Source organism: Centruroides vittatus, unplaced genomic scaffold (genome assembly GCF_030686945.1).
Source record: "Centruroides vittatus isolate TY-2023 unplaced genomic scaffold, ASM3068694v2 scaffold_1519, whole genome shotgun sequence".
NCBI lineage: Eukaryota > Metazoa > Arthropoda > Arachnida > Scorpiones > Buthidae > Centruroides > Centruroides vittatus.
This window is the reverse complement of record NW_027122682.1, coordinates 216,297-241,242: the sequence shown is the minus strand read 5'-3', so window position 1 is coordinate 241,242 and position 24,946 is coordinate 216,297. Positions and strand designations below refer to the sequence as shown.

The window sequence follows — 24,946 nt, the reverse complement described above, 5'->3', positions numbered from 1 at the left end:
ACAAAATTTTTAGGCTAATGTATGCTCTGATTATTTTCTCTATGGAAAATACTTATTTTTTATTTACGTTGACAGATTTAATGATTATAAAAAAACATTACGTAAATTAATACAATAAAATTTTTTTTAATGGTGACGTATATTGAATTAGAATTTTATTATTTCAAAGCACTTAAATAGGTCTAATTATCTTAAATATTAGAAAAAGTTAAGCAAAGAAGTAACGATTAAAATAAATAATCCAATTCTTTGTAAAGTTTAAGTGAAAAAAGAAAAACTAATGCTTACGCAGTTTATTTAGAAGCCATTCTTGTATCCCGAAGGTAACTTTTTAAAGCACGTCCACTGTATTTATTCAGAATGTAATAAAATACTTCAATTGAATCTTCAATATAACAGAAACAGGAATATTAATCTTATCAACGATTATAAAAATTTCTTTCTATAATTATTATTATTCCTTTTTAACATTATTTCTCTTAAAATTATATAGAACATTATGAAAACCTTATGTAGATAATGAGCGATTAATAACTATTTATAGCCGATCAGGAATAAATTCTCTTAGATCAATAATTTAAAAAAAAAATAGTGCATTATTTTATTTTTTGAAACATATTAAGGAAGATTATGCTTTAAATAATAATCAAGTTAGTAAGAATATTTTAATATTAGTTTTTAATAATAATAATTTTATATAACTTAATTATTGCTATTAAATAACGTAACTTTTTCCCTCCAAGTTTTCAATGAAGCGACGTATTTAAAAAATACAAAATAAGTAATTTTTATCATTTAAAATCTATAAAAAAAAATAATAATCGTAGCTATTTTAATATAATAATTGCAATTTGTTCTGTTCCGATACCGAAAAATATTGATCATTCTGCGATCGTGTATTATGGAGTGGTCTCGTGATGGGATTAAAATATCAACTGTCGATATCAATGTACCGATAAGAATAAGAACAATTGTATTATGCATTACTTTATAAAAGAATAAATGCGAAATTGGCTAAGCGAGTGCAAATTTCCTGCTTCTGGGAAAGAGAATATTTAAGGATATTAAGTTCCGAATCGGGATGTATTTCATTATCGCAAATTTATAGTGCTTGCAATAATTTGGTTTGTAATTTTTAATTAGTTTTTCTTTTACAAAATATTAAATGAATTTTCTTAAGTTTTTAAGTTTGTATCATATACGCCTTAAATGACTTTCAGTTAAATGGGAATTATTATTTTATAGATGATTGCTTGAATGAATTATTTATGAGCTAGAATTAAGCTAATTATTAATTAATTACAGAATTTGGTATAAAGATAAGCAGTTAAGCTGCTGTTTTGTGTTAAGGTTAACAATTGGAATGAGAAAGTGACTTAACCCCTTTTTTTCGGCCAAATTCTGTAATTTAATTAATAATTATTCTATGCGCCGTAAGCTAGAATTTCTGTATATTATTACAGAACACCTTTCTCCCTTTTCTAGCAAAGTTTTTAATTAAACGAACTAATTTTTCAGCTATGTTAAATAGCCTTCCTTGGGTTTAACACAATTTTGAACATCGATTAGAACGTACGATTTAAAACTTCCAAACTTCGCTCACGTCGTGGTATCAGAAAAATTGCATAATCTTAACCTTTTGGTTATCTGCTGTTACTAGTATAGGAGAGTCTCAAAGTTGTTATAATAAATGGAATCTACCGTAAATAAATAATTTGATGACAAAAAATTGGTTTCATATAACAAATGTATAGACTTTATTATGTATATACATTAGCGAGGTTGAGGCCGAAGTTTTAAACGCGAAAATGTGTACGTCAGATGTTCGGCGCCACTTTCTCGTAAGTCTAGAAGTTTGACAATGGTGTTTGGATAGTCAGTGGAATCGTGCTTGACATTCCAAATGCCATTGTCAAACTTCTAGGCCACCGAACATCCCTACACGTTTTCGCATTTAAAACTTCGGCCTTAACCTCTCTATTGATACAGATTTCATGTAGTATAAACTCTAAAAACATTTCATAAACTAAATTTTATGTAAATATTATATGTTGTATTTTTTAATAAAGAAACTAAAAACTTTTTCTTAATTCAACATATAATTATTTGGAATTATTTTAAATAGCCACTTTCAATTTCAAAAAATTGTTAGCATTGGAATTTTAGAATAATCATTTGAAAATAGGACAGTATTGCTTATTCTGATACATTGTTGTTTGTAGTGATGATGATTCCGAAGCTGTTTAACTAAGGCTTTAAGAGATTGGCTTGCTGTTTACATAGGAGCTGCCACGTGTTAAATAGGTTTTTAGAATCCCTATGATTTATGCAAGCTCCTTATATATTTTACCAATTTTTGAGTATTTGGATAGTGCCAGGTTTTAGACTCTCTTGACCACAACAGCATCATTCCATAAAATCCTTTGTCATCTTGTATATCAATAGATGGTAAGGAGTTAATTTAAAGGCCTTTATTAACATCATACTTGCATTCTTTTATCTATAATGGTAGGTGCTGGGAGGTGTATCCCATATAAGTAATGCTAATCCTAAAGTGCTTGCCCATCCTCTGAGGGGACTGTATACACACCAGAGTTATGGACAGGGCTTGACTTCCAGCTTTTCCTTATCATTAAACATGTTATAGACTGTTGGGTTACATTTGTACATGACGACTAAATTTCCTAATACTGCAGCTTTTGTGTATGTTCTTAAGTTGTAGTTCACTGGGTTTGCAGATGTGATGTGTGCTTATCGGGAAGGTGTCGATGTTTCTTTTGTTGGTCTGCATGATGAGATGAGTTTAATGATTAAACTGTTAGGTAAACCATGTGTTGTTGCTATTGTCCTTATTCTATTCAGCTCTATCTGTGCATAAGCTGACAACAGAGTGTATGCATACGCATCTAGCTAGGGCTGTAAAGGATGACAGCTTATGAGGGCAGGATTATTTGACACAAAAGGAATGTAAAGAAGAATGAAAGATGGTTTGACATACTGTAAACCCTCATTTTAAAGTCTGGTGCTTCATTATGATTTTTAGGTCTAGAAAAATTTTGTATATTCAGTCACTTAATATAAAGATAAATGACAAAAATATTCTTTCTTCTGGCTAAACAACACAGAATTACAGTTTAAAAAATGGGTTAATGTTACCTATGGTTCTAAAATGGCGGCTTGTCTCTGATTCCAGCAAATAGAAGAAAGGAAACAGTGGGGACACACGTTCTAACCTAACCTAACCTATTCTAATAAATTACCATAATTATTACCAACAAAATTATTAGAATAGGTTAGGTTAGGTTAGAACGTGCGTCCCCACTGTTTGATTCCAGCAAATAGAAGAAAGGAGAGACAAGCCGCCATTTTGGAACCATAGGTAACATTAACCAAAAAAGGACTAGGTCAGTTTGTAAACTAAGTGGTCCAAAGATTGTATTTTGGGAATTGCTGTCGAAAGAGTCATCGGTTGGCATTTTTACACATATATGTTAAAACTGTATATGGTTACTCTGTCACAGAAATGCAGCATGGATGAAACCAGTATTGCAGTAACATGTAAGAATGATGCACAAAGCCTTTATAATCTTGAAGACAGCATATTTTGTTTATAAATTTGTACTTTATTGTGCGTCCTGTTTGAAGAATTTGATGACAAAAATATTAATTTGAATGTGTTTTTTTATGAATGAACATTAATTTTTTATTACAGCATTTTTATAATTTTTTCTGATTGTGTTTTTATGTTTTGTAATATATAAGAGATGCAAATCGAAAACAAAGTTATCAAGTTGAAGTTTCCTTTAGACCTTTACTTTATCTACGATAAACAAAAACGATTAAGCTCCTCACCTAAAGACCTAGTCGTAGGAACGGCACTCGGCTGTTAAGTGAGGAGTGGCTGTAATTTAATTATATTTTTCATTCATATGTATTGCTATTAATTTACAGGTACAGGTTTTAAAAAAAAGCCTTAAACACGAGAATATTCTTCTTGGAGATGGATTAGCGAGAGCATTTTTGAGAGCACTAGTACAGTTAATAGGAGGTTATCGAGAAGCACTAAGAGTACAACTGGGAGAAAAGATAACCTTTAATTCAGATGCCTTTATACAAACCAGGCCCATTTCTATGCAACCTTTTTTAGAAAGAATGCTTCATTTACAGATATTTCAGCAGGTAAATTTATATTGAGTAATTGTCTTAAAATAGGTTAGGTCATACAATTTTTTTTTTCTTTTTGCGTAGTTTATCGACGGCCGACTGGAAATGCTGAATAGCGGACAAGGTTTTTCAGACGAATTTGAACTCGAAGTTAACATGTATGAAGAGAAATCTAGTAGTAGCTTAAAAACTCAGTATAAAGAATGGGTGCAAATGATGAAGGTAAGAAAGAAAATAATGATAGTAATACAAGTAATATATTTAAATTTCAAAGCCTTTAATAAAAAAAAATCATTTAATAAATATATATCTTCAGAAAGAAGGTGGTGCTTTTTTCAAAACAGTAAAGCATAAGGTAGGAAATTTTTTAATGAAAAATCTTCATGTATTAGTGTAAAAGTGATCAAATGAAAAGTTTATTTGTAAGGAGAAGCTTAAGGGTGTATAAACTAAAAACTCAGAATATGAAAATGAATTTATTCTGGAAATTGTTAGGTTACAAAATGAACAATGCGTGTAAAAGAAAACATATTTGAGCAATCTGTTTGTTTAATAAAGTTGAATATACTTCATGGTCTATTGCTATGAAGTTTTTGTTTTCACACGTTTAAAAACACTCTGGAAGTCCTCAGTTGTAAATTGGCAGAGCTTGTTCTGAACTATTTTGCAAAGTCCTGTGGTGTAATTGGTCTTCAACCTTCCATCATACACTTTCTGCTTTAACTAATACCAAAATTGCTTAATTATTCTCAGTTTGGGTACATTGTTTTCACAAAGAATGTATTGTATCTCATATTGGTGAAAGGCAGCACTGTGAACTATTTACTTCTATGTTAAGGCAAAGTTTAGACTGCACGACAAAGGCCTAAGATTGCCGGGAGGGCTTATACCTCTCCACACACAAGTCTTTGGAAACATTATATGATATATGAACTTTACTTTTGTATAATTCTTTTCCTTTCCACGGTAAAAACTTTTATTTTCCACACATTCAGATCCATTCAGTGTAAAATAAGACCGGTTGTCTATAACAACAATCAAGTAGTTTTAGGGCTGCAGATCTTTATCCAGCAATTGAAATAGCCTTGTTTGATTTTCTGCTTAACAAAGTACTTTAGTGGAGAAATTCTTTTCCTAATGATGATATTCCTTTCTTTTAGCATCCCTTTTACATATTTTGAACTTTTGACTCACCTTACCAGCAATGGCATCGATTAGCTGCCTTTGCTTTTCTTCTACCTTCTTCGGCACTAGACAGCATTTACTTTTCTCCTACACTCTTAATTATTTTGTATATGTGCTTTTCGGAATTCTCATACATTTAAAATGTTCCGCAGTGAAAAGTTTACCTTACGTCAAATTTCTAGTATAAAATTTTTTAATGACTTTTCTCTATATTTGTCTTCTTTTAGGTCTTCCATTTCTAAAAGTTGAAATTTAAAAAAAAAAAAAAAAAAGAACATTCAGAATTGAATAAGCAGTTTGCATGCAACAGAAAATCTGCGCATTCAATTTCTTTTTCCTAATGTATGTGCAGAAAAAGAGTGGAGGAAATTATTCCAGAGTTTTAGTTTAAACACCTATAGCGAATACGCTCCTTCGGTAATGGTGAGTATTTGTTTGTTTATTTATTTATAGTAAAAACTTTATTTACTAAAAACTCAACGGATAACATTGAAAGTTTTTAGTAAATAAATGTTCAAAATTTAAATATTTTTCACAATGTGCAGCACGTTAGTAACAAGGACGGCTGACTCGTGTTGCCGCCACTTCTCCTCGCAATTAAACTTTTCACTTGATCACCTGGCATCATCAAGCACAATTAATGATTTTCTTATAATGTATGATTAATTTCATATTAAAAACACAAATAGGTTAAAGATAAAAGTAAACGTGCGTATAAAGATCTAAGATCGAGATTACATGATATGCAAATACAAAAGGTAAATAATAAAATAAAATTTTCTCGTTTTTTTTTTTATATCACTTTAGAATTATTATTGTTATTCTCGAGATTTAAAAGAAGTATAAACATATATTTTAGGGTAATTTAGATGACATAATGGTAAGGAATGAAAAATCCCTTCCCCGCAGTGCACCTTCCAGCCCGACTGTATCTCGCCCATTATCGTTGCATGTATCCAAAAAAACAAGGGTATTTCTTCATTAACTGTTATATAATGCTAATTTGTAAAATTATTTTAAAATGAACAAAAATTTAAAGTTTGTAATTATGAAACTAACCGAAATCTTTCCTTTAAATTTCAGATTTACTAATATTTAATTTTGAAAACTGGTTTAAATTTAAAATAAAATAACAACAATAATAAAATAATTGCAGTACTTTCTGATAAAAGTGTGATTATTGTTGATATACAGTAAACTTTGCGTAAATCTTTAATTTTTTCGAAAAGTGAAATTGTTATTAGTCAGGTGTTTAATTTAATTCCGACGATTTTAAACAGTACAATGAAGTAATTTTCTGCATTGCGTAAATGTACGTAATGAACAGTTTTGAGTTATAAAAACGATGCTGTAAACAGATAAGCAGTGTAATTATTGTTTAAAATGTTCAAAATTATTTTTACTGACTTAATTTGAGTCTCTTGAGTTTGATTTCGACAAACTAAAGAAGGCTGAAATAACAACAAAAATATTTTTTGCATACAGGTTGTTTGTTTTTGAAAGGTCTTACTAAACTTTAACAATGTGTTCTATTGGCTATTAAATGAAAACATTTCATATAAACAAAGGTCTGAAGTTGCTTCCTGTCCAGGCTACAGCAGTTTGAAAAGTTCTCTTTGCAGTCATTGTGTTTTACATGTATTGCTGTTAGTTTGGTCATGTGTAAAATGAATGTCTGCCACTTCTGAATTTACGTAACAATTCATTATATTAAAGAATGTTTACAATATCACTTGAAAACAAGACATAGCTTGGTATTAGTTTGTATTATTTAAAATTTCTTATAATTCTGAAAGGAAATGCTTTTGAACATAAGTTTATATGGAGTTTTTAATGACCCATAGAACATGCTGTTAACAAACATACCACTGAGCCTGTTACCGGTGTGCATCTTCTAATAATTAGACCATTACGAATGTTTTCGAACTCTCAAGTTTTTCTTCAGGTAACTAATAACTCTTGAATGAATGCAATTCAAATTAAATTCAATTGGAACACCAGTTAGAACTCTATTGCATGGATATTGATAACGTCATTTGGGCATGCACCCCTTTAACTACTGTAGACTATTGTAAGTTCTTGTCTACGAGCACCTGCCAGGCTGTTGACAGAGTGATTTCATCCTTATGGTTAATACAGTTACCATCTTTGAGTGTAGCCATGCAGATGTAAATGACCATATAAGATTGTGTATGTATTGCATAGTGTAGATCACCATCGCTTGATTGAACATTGGGGTTCTATGCCTGAGACTGAGGCGTAGATGGCTAGAGCAGAGGAGGTCTTCACATGTAGAATATCCGCTGTGTGTTCTTTCATTCTCACTTCTAGGGAGCATTTGGTGGATCCTAGGTAGACCAGGCTTCTATCCTTTCTATGGTCCATGAGTTGGATGGTGTACATAGCCAGGAGTTATTCTTTGTTGGGGGTGTCTTTTCCATTCTGTAAAATGTCAAATATTGTAGCACATCTTCTATAAGCAATGCGAATATTCTTTTTCTAAGCTATCGCAGACTGTATCATCCTATCTCATTCTATCATATCATCCTATCTCCTATCCTATATCATCGTATCACCTATCCTATCTCATCCTATGGAGGGTAAAGCCAAACATATCAGCATTGGTCAATTCATTCAACAATAACCCATATGACTTGACCCTAGAGATAGACCAGGCTCATGTTTCCGAGGCCCATTTCCTCAACATTAACACCAGGTTTGAACAAACGGCAATCCACACAGAAGTCATGAAAGAACTGCTTCAACTTTCGTTGTGTTTTAAGTACTGTTTTGTGCTTCAACCTTCATGCACACATTATAATTGTATCGTGTACTGTTCATTTTCAATAACTCCTAGTCAGAGTTAAGCAGTGCTTTGTTTTCTTTTGTATACAACACTGTATGTACAATTTACTATTGTTTCTCTTAGAGTGTATCTGCAATGTGTAACGGCAAGCAGTCGTTTATCCTTGCTTTGTATGTAATTGCTGTGTAATCTATGACTGCAAATGACTGCAAATATCTGTATCATATTTACTGCAGGCATAAGTTTGTAGGGTTATATTTTGTGTATTTTAGGATTTGTTCAAACGGCCCAGTGCCGCATGTACATAATTTATGTTTCTTTTATAAAATCGGCAAGACGCCCATGTAACCTTCCCTTTTCACCCACTTTCCTATCTCCTTTCTTTCCCCTTCGTCTTCGTCTTTTCTCAACTTTTCTTCATTTTCACACTCAGGCAATACCCATGAGTAGTCCTGAGTTTTCACCCATCTTTATTTAAAATAAAAATAAAAATAAAAAAATCCACACAGAAGTATACTGTAAACCAGAATCGGAACATCTATGTATACTGGCAGGGTCATGTGACCCTCCCCATTATAAAATGGCAGCCTTTAACGCCTTAATTAAGAGGGTCTACACACACTCATCTTCTCAGATAGCTCTCCGAGCCGAGCTGAGGCATATTGAATAGTGATGTAACGAATAGTATATTCGTCCTCAACCGAATACCGAATATTCGGCTAGGAGCATGGCCGAATACCGAATATTCGGCCAAACTATTCGGCTTGATTAACGCACGTACGAAAATTGGCGCGCAAACCGCATTATGGCAAGGATCGCGCACCCTGCTCTCTATTGGCCCGCTGTCACTACGATTTTTTCTTCCAGTAGGTCTAAATTATTTAAATTAATTAATTAAATTATAATTATTAAACTTAATATGAGATGGAGCGTAATGTCTACCTCTAGTACCAAATTGGTTTATAATTTATGTAATAGCCATAAATAGCCCGATATGATTCGGCAGTTGTTGGTATTTAGATGTAAGTTATAACTTATAAGTTATTTTATTTGCAATCGATCATTTTAACTCTTTAATTAAACACTAAAATTCTGTTTTTACTACGTATTTGTAGACTGAATATTACCCTAAGGATATACTTTAGTGGTGACATAATATGGTCTAGTTTCTCCCCATTTGTGGAACAGTTCAAATATATTATTGGGGAATTTCTATTTGTGAAGTTTTGTGATATTTTGTTGCTATTGTTTTTGTCAATATTTTTAAAATTAACATGATTTCAAATGTTATCTTTTGTATATAATGAAAAATGCTCATTGTTTGCTTTATATATAAAATAAATTATATATTAGTTACTCATCTTCTAGAAATAGATAAATAATTCTTTCATTAAATACGATAAGTTTCAATAAAACGTTTCGTAACTCATTTTAAAATATCGTATAAATATTAAAATATATGCGAATACGAATATAACATAATTAACTAAACAATAACATTAATGTCCGATACATTCTAACCTACACGCCATCAATGCCATAAGATAAAGAGGCTAGATAAAGGCTATAATATTATTTAATTACGAAATAATTTAATACTAGAGTTAGATGCTATTTCTTATTAACTTTAATAATTATAATTTAATGTTCAGCATTAATAAAAGTTACCAAAATGATTAATTTACTGTGTTTTTGTTATTTCTTACTCCTGTTTTCAGGTATTCGGTATTCGGCTGAATAGTGATTAAATATTCAGTATTCGGCCGAATAGCGAAAAATAGGCCAAATAGGCCGAATACCGGGTAGTAACCGAATATTCGTTACATCACTAATATTGAACATATAGCCAAAGAACGTGGTTATCCTGCCATCACACATAATTGATGCCCAGATGGCACTGTTGCCTAGAACTAGACCCAACCCAGGCACCCAACAAAGTTCCACCAAGTATCATCCCGGTTACATACAATCCTTACCTTAAATCGCTATACTCTGCGATAGATAAGAAAAAGAATATTTGCATCACTTATAGAAGATGTGCTACAATATTTGACATTTTATGGAACGGAAAGGACACCCCCACAAAAAAATGACTCCTGGCTAGGTACACCATCCCACTCATTGACCATAGATGGGATAGAAGCCTGGTCTACGTAGGATCCACCAAACGCTCCCTAGAAGTGAGAATGAAAGAGCATACAGCGGATATTCTACATCCAAGGACCACTTCTGCTCTAGCCATCTATGCTTCAGACCCAGGTGTAGAACCAATGTTCAATCAAGTGAAGGTGATCCACACTACGCAATACATACACCATCTTAGATGGCTAGAGGCTATTTATATCTGCATGGCTACATTCAAAGATGGTAATTGCATTAACCATAAGGATGAAATCACTCTGTCAACAGCCTGGCATGCGCTCGTAGACAAGAACTTACGATAATCTACAGCGGAGAAAGGGGCGCATGCCCAAATGACATTATCGATATTCATGCGATAAAGTTTTGACTGGTGTTCCAATTGAATTTAATTTGAATTGCATTTGTTTGGGAGTTATTAGTTACCTGAAGACGAACTTGAGAATTTGAAAACATTCGTAACGGTCTGTTTATTAGAAGATGCACATTGGTAACAGGCTCAGTGGTATGTTTGTTTACTTTACTCAGGTGTAATATCACTGTTGTTCGAACATGCTATTAAAGTTTGGCAAGACCTTTCAAAAACACCCTGTATTTTTGATGATGATTTCACTGTTCCTTTATTTACAACAATGTTTTTGTAATTTAAAACTGTTTGTTATATATTCTTAAACATGAAAAAATGAAAAATAAATCTTATTAATTTGATGATAAATTATATTTCTAATTATTCAATTTTCGGCTTTATAATATAAGTTTTTTAAATAGGAAAAAGAAATTAAAAAATTTTTTAGGACATATTAAATAATTTCTAAACTGTAGAAGTGAATAATTAATAAAATAATCATTTCAAAAATGTAAAAGTAAACACTTTGATTAATACTTAATTTGATTAATATCTTGAAATGTATGATTACTAAATTACATCATCAGAGCACTGAATAACAGGAATATGACTAAACAGAATCTTGATTTAATTTGAATAAATACTTAATGAATTTAATTGTAAATTTATTATTAAATGTGAAGATAAAGTAGAAAATAAACAACTGTACAAAAATTTGAATGCTTTGCTGATATTCTACTTACAATAGTTCTCTAGACTGAGTATAAGTACTGTACACAGCACAAAACACATCAAAGAACCTTAAAAACTCCAGTAAATGTTTAATTAACTCTTTAAGCTCCGAGAACTTTCTCTTTCTGTGTATTTAAAAACTAAATTGTTTTTATCTCTCAGGCTACAAGGGGAACTTGTATAGCAAAACCAGTTAAACAACTTTTCCATTGGCCGATTTTGTCTGCTGATTTTGGCCGATTTCGTGTTTAGAAGTAAAAAGTTGTGCCTTTCAATGATCACGAGAATCTATCTATTGGGAGACAGATCTGCAGAGGATTTTGCTAAACAACTTTTGTGTCTCAGTGATGGCAAATTCTCTGAAGATTCAGATAGTAATTTGATAACACTTACCACATAAAATGCAAATGTATATACGAGAGAGCAATATTTGCATGTAAAAATAAATGCATTGCCGAACTGAATTTGCATATCCAAGCACAACATCCAGGAACTTTCACAACGTACAAGTTCATCGATTCCTTCAGATCAGATGGTAATGTACCGAGTAGAGTTTTTAAACTTTTTGGAACCAGCTGGATTACCACCTCATAACCTAGAGCTAAAGGTTGGAACACTAGTAATGCTTTTGTGAAATTTGGACCCACCAAAGTTATACAATGAGACGAGAATGATCTTTTATTTTTGTCTTGCAAGCCTGAGTACCATTTTGTTTTTTGCAATTTCATTATTTTAAATACTCGGGTCAACAAATGCATGTTTTAGTTATCATCACCCTCTCTCAATTCTACACACTCAAAAACCCAAGCAATGCCATGCACATGTCACTAGTTAATAATAATGGTGACGCTGTAGTGTGAATTAATACTAAAGTTCAGTGTAGCATTACATATGGTGTGGTCAAGAAGAATCAAGAATGAATTTATTACAGAAAAGCTTACAAGAATATCAAAATGCTAATCTAAAGTCCTTTAAAATAGTCACTATCTGAATCATATTTAGCCAGCACTTTTTCCACTTCTGGAAGCATGTTTTTGAAGTCCTAGTGAGCATCTACCTCTGTTCTGTTTTTATATTCTGATATTCTATTGTCTCTCCTGAACATCTGAAACCTTTTTTGTTTTAATTGGGGGAAAAAGTCACAGGAAGCTAAGTCTGAAGAATAAAGTAACTGCCAGACCTGTGAAATGCTGTGTTTAGCAAGAAACTATGTTACAATGCATTTTCAAGGTGGAGTCTCTAGTTGCTGCTTCTATGCAATGCTAGCCTTTTGCAATGAATTATCTCTTAATCACCACAAAACTTCACAGCAATACTGTTTGTTCATTGTTCTGCTGGAGCATATTCATGATGCGTGATTTTCTCATTCAGAAAACTATTAGCATTGTCTCCACATCGTTGAAATTCTGACTTGCTTTTTTTGCACCCAAAGAACTTGGTGTCTTCCACTGTGAGGACGAGGTCTCAGTTTCAAAGTCTCTCCGTAGACATTTTTCAACTTATTGTATGTTTCTTTGCACAATTTGCCAAGATTTTGGCAAAATCTAATGAAAAGCCATTGCTCAATTTTTTCTGTCTTAACTAATGCGACATACAATGTTCATACTGATAGAGGACAAAGTACAACAGTAAAACGTCACCTTGAAGCAGATACGCTTCAGATTATTATTAGGTTTTGTAGTTATACCACCATTCTTGATACTTTCTTTTATCACACTTTATGTATAAAATAACAGTTGTTTTTTGAATATTGCTATTAATCAACATGATAATGAGTTCAATCTTTGATTTAAAAAAATTACATTCAGTCTTTTCAGATCAATGTAATGTAATTTAGTTTTTGTGTATAATATTACTGCATTAATAAGCATATACCATTAATACTATTTTCACATTTTAATAAAAGTTTATTTTCAGTTAAAAAATGTAAAGGAAGAAACAATGAAATCAGCAATAGAAGAATTAAAAACTACCAAAGCATTTAGGCATACGAGGTGATTAATATTTTTTCTTTCTATAAAATATACGAGTCTAATTGGAAAAGTTTTAAATTGTATATTTAATTAAGAATAAAATTATATAGGGTGATTTCGAAAGATCGTAGACAAACTTTAAAGGTAGGTCGGTAATACGAAAACTATATTTACCTAGGGACAAATAGCTACAAATGCCATCCAAACTTGCTAGAAGTACAGAAGGGAATATATGTAAGATATACGACATGTTTGGTATACAATGTGAGAGTAAATTGTTTTCGACCGTGAATACATTATCAATCGTATCGGGTTGTAAAGATGAAATTTAGCATTTTGGAAGAAAAACTATTGACAATTAATTCAACAATAATTACAGTTCAGTCTTGTAGGTATTCGCCATTGGTATCAATCATATTTTGTCACCTTTACTGCAAATTTTCAATCTCGTCAGCATAGAATGACTGGGGTTTTCTTTGAAGAAAGTCTCGAGTGTTGTGTATTGTAATTGAACTTTATACTGATGATACAGTTCTGCAGAGTATGAAATAGATTGTAGTCAGTTGGAACAAAATCTGGGATGTAAGATGGATGAGGCAGAACCTCCCAGCCCAGACTGGTCAACTTCTCTAAGGTCATCTTTGTTCTACATGCCGATGAGCTTTCATGATGGTATTGGACTGTCAATTTTTGGATGAAATTCTTTGATCTTGGTGTTCAAACAATTTGGTTGTTCACAGTAGAGTTTTTCACGATTAATGTTGGTAAAAGCAGTTTTATTATGATGTTGCCAAACAAACAGATTATCATCTGCACTATTGGCTCTTTGACATCTGCAACGGTGCAACAGCTGGTTCACCTTTGTTAACCCACAACAAATGCTTTGCAAATGCTAATGCTTTGCAAAATGAAATTTCGGTTTATTTTAGATATCGTATATATATAATTTTGTAACGATTAAATTTATTACAACCTCGAATTTGTATTTGTTGCTATAATTTATCTGTAATCTTTTGAATTTTTTCATTTAGATATGTTTAAAATATTTTACAGGATTCAACATTATAATCTTTTAAATCCCGAAGAAGGGATGAGAGATTCGGAAGATTCGGTTTCGGATAACGAAAGTAGTAGTAATTTTAGGCTTCAGCGACTCGATATGGATCTTATGGGTGACTTACAAGATTTGATATTCCGAAGATGTTCTATATCTTTAACCGAAGAATGTACAAATGCCGACGGCAACGTGCAACCTAAAGTCGATACGACACTCGTAAGTATTCGTACCTTTCGTTATAATTATATTATTCTAAAACCTAAAATTAGAATGTACGAGGGTTGATTGATAAATAAGATCTTCATTTTTATAAAATTAGTTTGAGGAGGAGTAAAATAATGTGACCAGTTTTAAAAGTAGTAAAGAAAAAACATTTTAATTATACATGTTTGTTTATTTATAATATAATCGTCATTTAGATTAGTATTTTTTCAAGCGTTCAATCTATTTTCGACTTTCACACACGAGAAAACTTTCTGGTTTTTCTTCGATTTATTCCCAACAACAGCTTAAACTCTGGAATCTGATAAAAAGCATCGTTGAATATCATTAATTTTGGGAACGTCAAGAGATCTTACGACGGCAGATTTGTTACGAGGAGGGTTTGGAGTAATCTGTAACTTTGCGTTGCTGTTTTATTTAGCTGCCCAGGGTATAAAGGGTAATTGTAAGGGATTTGAAAACATTAAAATATTTCAAAAACGAATTTTATTGATATTAGATTATTAGGAGTTCTCTCAAATTTATAATTTCGTCTAAGCAGCATTTCTAAAGTCTCGAAATGTTTTAAAATTTAACTATGAAGGTTGATACCGTAATGGGGACTCGGTCCTATCTTCTTTGTTTCATTTCACGACGACTCATTGTTAAATATTATAGTAACATTGACAGTAAGTAAACAATAACGTCAAGCAATAATGATGAATTAATGGAGAAATTTCTCTTATCCGAAATGAACAATTCCAATTTTTGAATGTTTCAATTATTTATGGTGAGAGTTTGTTAAAACAAATGCAATTAGCACTACAGTTGAGATAATTTATACAGTATCAGTCTTAGTATGTGATTTCTGGCTTATCGCTTCAAATGCGTGAAGGATAGATGACGACTGTTTTATAAATTAAAAGTTTTTATTTGAAAAATTACCTAGTTTATGGACAAATGATTTATGAATATAGACAACAACTTATTGATTTATTATATCAATTATTTACTTAATTTTACTTAAAATGATAAGTGTATTTATTGGAAAGAATATAAATATAATAATTAGAAGAATATAAGTTAGAAACAGAACAAATACCATAAGATATTAAAGGAAGTATTGACTTATTGGGTATTTTAAGAATTCGTTTCTAAAAAATAAATCTAAAATATATTATATAATATAACATATTATAATAAGATGATTGATGGTAAATGATACGTAATAATCTGCTGCTGTTTATTATAAATAGTTGAATTTAATAGAGCATATCAGAAAGGAAAAAAGTAAATGATATGTTTACAATGTTTAACTATGATAAGAAAATAGTTGATTGTAGCTTAACGCTGTAGTTATTATGTAAGTGATGAATTTCTAAAGGTAAATAATGTTGATAAGATTACATTCTTCTGTACCTAAGATTTAGTTTTATTATCAATTTTTCAAAATACGTGTCAACTAACTTTATTAAATTTATTAAAGTTAATTGCCATTTAACTTTATTAAATTTTTAAAATCACAATACTAATTATATTATCATCATTGATTTTTTTTTTAGAACCAGTCTACAAATACGACTAAATTACCTCCACCCATACCGGCACCTAGAACTAAACGGACTATAAGGGCAGCAACAACTAACGGAAAAGTTGCCCAGAATACCTCTTCGATCGATACTCCGTTGATAAATCTCGATCTTTCCGAAGATATTTTTGATCCGCTACAGGAAGGTTACAAAGAAGCCGTCGTGGATAATAAATCAATTTCCAGTATCTTAAATACCATTCCTACACTTTCTTCAAGTCCCACTTCTCAGCAATCATTGGGAACTTTCCTGGATCAAACTATAATGCAGTCGCCAGTGCCATCGTCATCATGTAATAGTTATTCTGTACACAGTACTCATCAGCCTCATTCGTCAAATCAAATATTTGATCAAAGAAGCAACATGTTTGCGGCCTCTAGCAACCCATTTATCCCTTATCAACCGGTCGACGTTGCGAATTTATCTAAGAGCCAAGATACGTCGACTCACAAATCCAATATTACCACTCCGACTCAAGATAGTAAGTCTATGTTAGTTTTAGATCACGCTAGTTCCACCGATGATCCATTCGCAGATTTAGTTAATTGGCAAGTTAGCAATCTATCGAAAGCAAGTGAAAATAAATCTGTTCCGTCGTCTTGGGAACAATTTCAATAAATTTCGTTTAGTTACCATGTTCGAAAAGAGTTTTTCAGATCTTTTCATGGTGCTATTGTAAGATAACTTGTAAATTAATTGATAAATTGTAAAAAAAATACGAGCAGTTATACAGTCGCATGTATATATACACGTGTATAGTATATATACATATCATTTCTGATCCGAAGATTATATTTAATTAGTACACATTATGCTTAATTCGAACATTGTCGGCATCGGCACAAAATTATCGTGCAGTATTTTTCTTACACGACATTATAACGAGCACAAAAATATATTTTTTTAGTATATTTTTAATCGATTAATTTACGGTATCTTAGAGCATTATAAAAATTGTTTTGTAATTTAAAAATGAAATTCTAGTCAATATTCTATTTTTATTTGATGTAAAATACTGGCTTTATTTTATCCAAATTATTTTAAAAAGTATATACTGGTATATATATATATCATAATTATCTTTGTAAATTTCAAAATAACAAGAAGATATATTAATCAAATCTGTTTAAATGCAGTATAATGCCATAAATAAATTTTTTATTACAACTCAAATAACAGCAATGTAATCCTAACAACAGAATCTTTATACATACGAAAGAAGAATTTATTATTATTTTAGATACGTACATTTGACGATCCGAAATTTATCCATTTTGAAACTGGGACGGATTTTTCTCTGTCGCCTCTCGTAAATGCTATCGTTGACTTTTACAGTTTAATAATGAAAATCATAATTTAGTAATTTTAAAGCCTATTATTCTTTAAGGTTTGTTTGTTTTAAAATCATGATGTAGATTTAATATACAAAACTGAGTTTTCGTTGTCCAAACAAGTCTCTCTGGTTATTTTCGAGCTAAATTAATGCTAACTTAATTAACGAGTTAAAGGAATTTGATCTAAAGTAAGATAAATGTGTCTAGTGTTTACTTTTAGGCCGAACTCTGATAATTTAGTTTGCCTTAGTAGTTTCAAAATAACCTGGCAATTCAGCTTATTCCCTAATCTATCGTCAAACGTAGTCTGTACGGCCGAGTTATTTTCGGGCTACGTTAAAGCCAATTTAATCGTCGCAATTTGGCCCGAAAGTAGGTAGTCGCGTCCGTTGCCCGCCTTAAAGATACACACAACATCCTACCAAATTTTTATTAATTAACTAATTTAATTAGCTATAATAACTGGATTGACTTGTATTCAGCAATAGTACTTTAGTTATAGTCTATGTAAAATTTCATTTATTTTATTTCAGATAGCTTATATTGTCTGTATATGTATGTACATGTATACAGTACATATATATATATATATTACACACAATAAACTATACTGTATTTATTTCAATAAATAGCACATTTGCAAGCTGAAAAAGTTAGAATGCTGTTTATTAGAATAAATACAGTATATAACATTTTTTGGTTAATGTTACCTATGGTAGCGAACATGGCGGCTCGTCTCTGAAACAGTGGGGAGGCACGTTATAACCTAACCTAACCTATTTTAATAAATTACCATAATTATTGCCAACCAAATTATTAGAATAGGTTAGGTTAGGTTAGGTTAGAACGTGCGTCCCCACCGTTTCAGAGACGAGCCGCCATGTTCGCTACCATAGGTAACATTAACCCATTTTTTTAATTCTTTATATAAAGAGTCTGTTGTAAAAATCAAAATATTTTATATTTAAAAAGAAAAAAACGATTTTTAAATAAAATTTTTAAGTCATTACAAAGATAATTGTACGAATTTTTATTGATAATTCAGAATAAATAAATAAATTATAGCTTAACGAATGCCACAATAGTAAATAAAGGGGGAGATATGGAATAAACGTTAGTATTAATACGAACAAAAATCATGCAATATCAAACAAATGTAAATAAATTTGATTTACTAAACGAATCAAAAAAAGAAATTGTAAATTCATTCAATTTCATGTAAAGTTGTTGGAATGGCAATTGTTGTTGCTCATGCGATGAGGGGGAAAAAAAGAAAAAAATATGAATAATTCTGTTGTTGTTAACATTATATTCGTGTATCGCATTTTCCGCAAGTGTTAATTCAGTATACGAACAAAAACAAAATGTAGATTTTGTAAATACCTTTATTTATCAAAATTTATTTATGTACAGTATATATATTTTCAGTTAAAAAAATTGAAAAAGTGCCATGCTAATATTTAAGTATTGTCGAAATGGGAAATAGAAGTCTGTGACTGTTTTAGATTATGCGAGGCCCCGAGGACCTTTTTGCGTAATGTAAAGCCCAATCGCTCATAATAGCGGAGTATTAACGAGCATAAATTTGCGAACGGATATATGTCGTTAGGTTGCCTTTGCCTACGGTCGAGGATCCCAAATTTCATCCTTAAGATTTTTTGTAAGTGATTCAGGCCCTCGTTGCCCGGCGGGTCCAGCCAAACTCTTAGTCCACGAGTCGGAAAGAGTAAAAAGAATTCGGGGCCCGTGCCTAAAACCATTACCGACCGAACTATGTTTGTGTGTTATCTGGTCACCAAAATTTCGTAAATTTAAAAAATAATTTTGTTTATTCAAACTTATACTTAAAGAAGAAGAGATATTCTCAATTTTCTTTGTAGAGATGATTGAAATGGAAGCAAGTGCCATCTGATATCTTAAAAATTTGTTAAATTATTTATAGAATAATATATTCAAGTTAGTTAATTAAGAAAATTTAATATTGGTTAAATTCTTGGTATTTTAAGTTATTGTGTATTATGATGAGTATATTAAGTACCTGTATTAAGATAAGTGTGATATTTTAAATATTATTAAAGATATATATTATTTTTTGTCACAAGAAATGTATTAATATATAATTTATCTCATGGCTTAAACTACATTCTATATAAAGACATTTTTCTCCGAGATATCATATTCCAGAAAGAATTTTTAAAGCTTAAAAAATATGTAGTACTTTTATGAAATAAAATGTCAGTGTTTTGCATTAAACTTGTGTCATTTTATTATTATATTTTCAACACCAAGACACTCGTACATATTACATTAACATTTTATTAGTGTTTCTTTATCCTCCAAACACACACTTTCATTATATTATCAAAGACTAAGTTGCCTGGACAAGTTAAGATATGGGGATACCATTCTTGACAGTGTATGTATTTATGTCTGTCTGTCGGATGTGGATATAGTCCATATGCTTCTGGACAGATGATGTCAGGTAGAGGATAGTCATCGTAATCACTTAAAGTTGTTTGAATTCTTTTGGTGGTTGATTCATGATCACTTAAGGTGGTTAGAACTCTTTCAGTAGTTGATTCTTCATCATCTAAAGTGGTTAGAACTCTTCCAGTAGTTGATTCGTCATCATCTAAGGTGGTTAGAACTCTTTCAGTAGTTGATTCTTCATTATCTAAGGTTGTTAGAACGCTTTCAGTAGTTGATTCTTCATCATCTAAGGTTGTTAGAACTCTTTCAGTAGTTGATTCATCATCATCTAAGGTTGTTAGAACTCTTTCAGTAGTTGATTCTTCATCATCTAAGGTGGTTAGAACTCTTTCAGTAGTTGATTCTTCATCATCTAAGGTGGTTAGAACTCTCTCAGTAGTTGAATCAGTTTTGTTGGCATCACCTTCAGTAGTTAGTTTAGATGTTGACTGAGTAGACATTAACGAAGTGTAACGTATACTACTTATATCAGGTACAGTTGTAGAATTGATATCCAATATCAAATCTGTTATATTTACAGGTTTACCGGGCTCCGTTGTCCAATCCTGCTTGGAAACAGACACATTGACCGTTCTTGTAGCACCGGTGATGAAATCAGATACTACATTAGTAACATTTGATGCAGAATCTGTTACATTTCCACTTGTATTATTAGTTATCCATTTGGATTCATTAACCGTGGTAACGTTATAATCTATCGGACGTGGCGTTGTATTATTGACAGTTATATTTACAAAAACACCACTGACTGTATGTTGTGTGTGTGTGCTGTTAACAGGCATTTCAGTTTTGTCTACAAGAAACATTGCATTATTACTGCATTACAATAATTAACTTGTTTAAAGTTCAGCTGTTACTTACCTTCTTGTAATCTGTCTCCACACTTGACTTTCGAGCGAGTGAAACAGCTTCTTCTGTTGACATCAAACAGCATTTGGTCGGGGCACGTTTGTAAAGAGCTTTTATTGCCCATACAGACGTAGTATTTTTTACATTGATGAGGATGGGGAAAATATCCTCGAGGTCGAGGACAGATAAATTCTCCATCGATACCCCAAACTGAAATAAGCGAATGTTAGATAGATTGTTCTTTATGTCTAACAGCTATTTAATATTAAATACTCACTACATAAGAGCAGCAACGAGGTGATTTTGATAGAGAACATGGTGCTGAACGGGATGGAGTGACTTGTTAACAGGATTTAAGATGGAGTAACTTGATAACATAGGACGAAGTGGATTCTTATCGTAGAGACTTGCTATTTATTTACTTTATCAGTTAATATTTACACAGGTACCGGATATTACAGAACTTTATTTCAAGAAAACTAAAGTGTAATTAATGACGTAACTTATTTCGTCATTAATATTTCTTCTTAATCTTTTATGGATATTTAATATCTTTAAGTATAATATCCGTGTTGTATGATTCAATCTGAATTTTAGAACGAATCCAGTTTGATCCGTAAGCTATTTTTAATTTTTTAGAGCCCGTAGCGGATTATTTGAGGCCCTAGACGCAATTTTGTTATAAAGCCCTTTATGTAAGAGTGTTTTTTTTATATTAAAAAGGCAATAAAATCCTTAAATAATGAGTTTTTTTAAAGCGTTCTAAACGTTGGCTAAATTTCAAAAGAGTATTATCTTTGTGCTATGTAAGTTTTGAGGCCCCTCGAGATAATCAGGCCCTAGTGGGTCTGGCAAAACCCATAATGGACTTACTGAAAAGGCCCTCTTAGTGCCCACAGGATGGGAAAATAATTTAAAAAATAAAAAGATACCTTAATAAGCTAAGTAGAGACTGAGAAATTCTGTAACTTTGTCATTCAGTATTTCAAATTGGAAACAACTGAAAAAATTATAAATTATTAAAATATTTACATTAAAAACAGATTATTAAAACTATTATATTGTATTTTCATTACTTAAAATTAAAAGATTATAATAGAATTATTTTTTTTATTTCGTTTAGCTTTGGAATAAACTCTTAAACAATGCATGCCTTGTACGTGATAATAACTGTTTACAGTTTCATTAACCAACTATAAATTGTATTATAAAAAGTAATCTATTGGGAAATGATGTAACGTAACTTTATGGTTTTATTGGTTAGTATTATTCTAAATTAACACGTCACACACGACGGTTATTTCGGCTGGATACTGATACGTTTTTGTGCACTATTTTTACCTTTTGGTGGCTATTCGGGTATGTTTTATGTTGGCATCTATAGCCTACAATGCTTAAAGAACAGAAACGAAAGTATTTTATACATTGTAAATAAGATAATTTATTACACGAAATTCAAAAAGTGAGAAACGAAAGTATTTTAATTTGCACTCTGTTAGCAGCATCTAAAGTCACTCGGGAGAAACTGTAAAAATAAATAATCGCCGTGTCACCAATACAAAAACACGTACAGTACGTTGTTGTACATCAACCTTTAAAAGAAAAGTTGGTTAATGTTACCTATGGTTCCAAAATGGCACCTCGTCTCTGATTCAAGGAAACAGAAGAAAGAAAACAGTGAGGACGCATGTTCTAACCTAACCTAACCTACTTAATAATTTGGTTGGCAATAATTATAGTAATTTATTAGCATAGGTTAGGTTAGGTTAGAACGTGCGTCCTCACTGTTTTCTTTCTTCTGTTTCCTTGAATCAGAGACGAGGTGCCATTTTGGAACCATAGGTAACATTAACCTAAAAGTTTATAAGATATAACCAATAGTTTAAATTTATGGTTTAGTCAATTGATTTTTTCGTTTATTCCTCTTGTTGCCACTGAGAAGGTCTTTTAATCAAGCTCCTCGCGGGTTCGCCAGGCCCGTAGTCAGTCTGGAGAACCCACGATGAGATATGGAACGTGACATATCCGGAACGGTTAACCCGAGAAAAATTCGTGGAGTTTTTCTATTCGTCGAACTTGTTCCCGAGTCCCCGGAGTGGTGGGCCGACACCTTAAGTAATTCTTGGCTCTGCCACTGATATGGGGGCAGTCTTAAAACATGAATCCTTGATCCTGTTTTAAAATAGTACTGTAAGAATCAGGCTCATATAGAATGAGTTCGAATTCCGTTCTAATAAAAATTTAGTCTTTTAAGTAATTCTATTTAGCACCAGCACCACCAAAAATTAGCACTAAATCGAGTGTGGTACTAAACCGAAGCATCTCGATAAGAATTATAGTAGTGAGGCCTACACATGATTTTGGGTTTGAAAGTCGAATAAATCATTCGACTTGGTAGTGGTGTCTGAAGTGAAAGAGCGTATATCTATTATTTCAAATAGACTAAAGGGTTTTCTATTTAATATTTACGTAGAACATCTGTTTGCGAGTAAGCCTACTCATTTGTACTATCTAGGGAGGCGTTATATCGAGGTTTTTCTGTAAATCAAGGTTTGTTTTGATAAATGACAAAAATGTACGAATAAAATCTGTATTTAAAATGAAAAATATTGTATTATAAAATCAATAAAATACATACTTTATCGATTTCGGTTAATGTGAACCTAGGTATACAAAATGGCGGCGCTTCCGGTCACCATCTTGTTTGCACATGCAAATGTGCAAACAAGATGACGACCGTCAACTATAACCTAAAACGCGCCTGTATTTAAACTTTTTTTTAAAACTAAAACATTTTTAAAACGTAAATTTGCTACTTACTTTTTCCCCTGCTTTTGGTTACTTTTCTTACTCTTGTACTCTTGCCATCGAAGTTACCGGAAGCGCCGCCATTTTGTATACCTAGGTTAACATTAACCTTGATTTCATCCACACATTTTTATAGGTTCGTAGAAAGATATGACCAATGTTTATATTTGATAAAGCTTCTTTTCTCTTGAGTTTTGATGAAAAATTCACATATATAAAGTATTTATATAAGCTTATATAAAATATTTGCCTGTTTGATTCTCAATAGTTTGTGAAAGAAACTGTTTATTTAAATTTATGCTTGAATGATTGAAAAAACAAATCTTATAAGACTGGTTTGGTGTTTTGATTTGGTTATTTTATGTTACAATTTGTTAAATGTTTGTCTATGAGGACCGAGCTTATTAATAGGACGTATTGCACTGGTGTTTTGGTTTTGCAACCGAGAAAAAAACTTATTCAGAGAAACAAACAATCTTTATATTCACAAAATATAAAGATAATATATGACAAAATACATTTTGTTATTCATTATTTTAAAGTTTCATAAATTTTGTTTTAGAGGGCCAGATGGCCGAGCGGTCAAGGTGGCAGCCTACCGCTCTGGGGACCCGGGATCGAAGCCGAACGGGTCGAATAATCCCCAGGAATTTTTCGGGGGTGATCCGTTCGGATATGTCGGGCCCCGTCCCTCACTACCCGGTCGCCCCATTGTGGGCCTGGCCGAACTCATAATGGGCCTAATAAAAGAGGCCCTCTTAGTGCCCACAGGGTGGAAAGAGTTAAAAAAAAAAATTTGTTTTAGTGCCATGCATTTGTAAACCTGCTGAGGAGGGAGCCGAAGGCCAGAAACACAAAGAAAGGGTGTACAGGTACAACACAAGGTTTGTCCCTCTGAATAAGTTTTTTACTCTGTTGCAAAAACCAAAACACCAGTGAAAGTAAAGTGTTATCATTTTAATATAATAATGATAACGTTTACTGTTTTTTGAATAATATATTATATTATAAATTTTCCTATCTTATTTACATAAAAGTTACATTACTTATATAATTAATTGATAACAATTGAAAGAGTGAAAAACTGAAAGTTTTTAAAGCCTTAGTTTTGAGGTGTGATTTTATTGGGCTGCAATTTTCAAATTGCAGACCTGTAAATTACCATTGTCTTCCATCTGTTTTTCGCTAAACTCGAAAGTGAAGTTAGATGAAAATCGAGACTAGATATGGAAAGTTTAGGGGTCGAAGCATGGCCGCCTAGTTAGATACTAGG

At 31.8% G+C, this 24,946-nt stretch overlaps 2 protein-coding genes across 3 annotated transcripts in view; one reads left to right on the top strand and one right to left on the bottom strand.

Annotated features, from left to right (window-relative positions):
* Nucleotides 1–17,590, top strand: part of LOC136987371 (DENN domain-containing protein 1A-like) — a 52,274-nt gene extending 34,684 nt beyond the window's left edge. Inside the window, exons 14-21 of one of the 2 annotated variants that reach the window (XM_067285106.1) lie at nt 3,952–4,179; nt 4,249–4,386; nt 4,481–4,519; nt 6,039–6,107; nt 6,209–6,319; nt 13,290–13,366; nt 14,399–14,618; nt 16,166–17,590. In XM_067285106.1, coding sequence (XP_067141207.1) covers nt 3,952–4,179; nt 4,249–4,386; nt 4,481–4,519; nt 6,039–6,107; nt 6,209–6,319; nt 13,290–13,366; nt 14,399–14,618; nt 16,166–16,810 — 1,527 coding nt within the window. In that variant the 3' untranslated portion in view covers nt 16,811–17,590. The remainder of the gene's footprint in view (nt 1–3,951; nt 4,180–4,248; nt 4,387–4,480; nt 4,520–6,038; nt 6,108–6,208; nt 6,320–13,289; nt 13,367–14,398; nt 14,619–16,165) is intronic. The other variant, XM_067285107.1, reaches the window with a different exon arrangement.
* A 2,176-nt stretch (nt 17,591–19,766) lies between these two features.
* Nucleotides 19,767–21,261, bottom strand: LOC136987374 (glutamate--tRNA ligase-like). The gene is made up of 3 exons (XM_067285114.1): nt 21,143–21,261; nt 20,878–21,075; nt 19,767–20,809 (listed from the first exon to the last, which is right to left on the bottom strand). Exons 1-3 carry the CDS (start codon nt 21,180–21,182, stop codon nt 19,845–19,847), a joined length of 1,203 nt encoding a protein of 400 aa, XP_067141215.1. The 5' UTR covers nt 21,183–21,261; the 3' UTR covers nt 19,767–19,844.
* Nucleotides 21,262–24,946: the final 3,685 nt, after the last annotated feature.

Excerpts from the sequence above, each read along its gene's own strand:
- LOC136987374 (XM_067285114.1), bottom strand. The coding sequence starts at position 21,182 with ATGTTCTCTATCAAAATCACCTCGTTGCTGCTCTTATGTA. Across the intron at positions 21,076-21,142 it reads CTCGTTGCTGCTCTTATGTA|TTTGGGGTATCGATGGAGAA; the intron begins GTGAGTATTTAA and ends CGCTTATTTCAG. Across the intron at positions 20,810-20,877 it reads TGGAGACAGATTACAAGAAG|ACAAAACTGAAATGCCTGTT; the intron begins GTAAGTAACAGC and ends TGTTTCTTGTAG.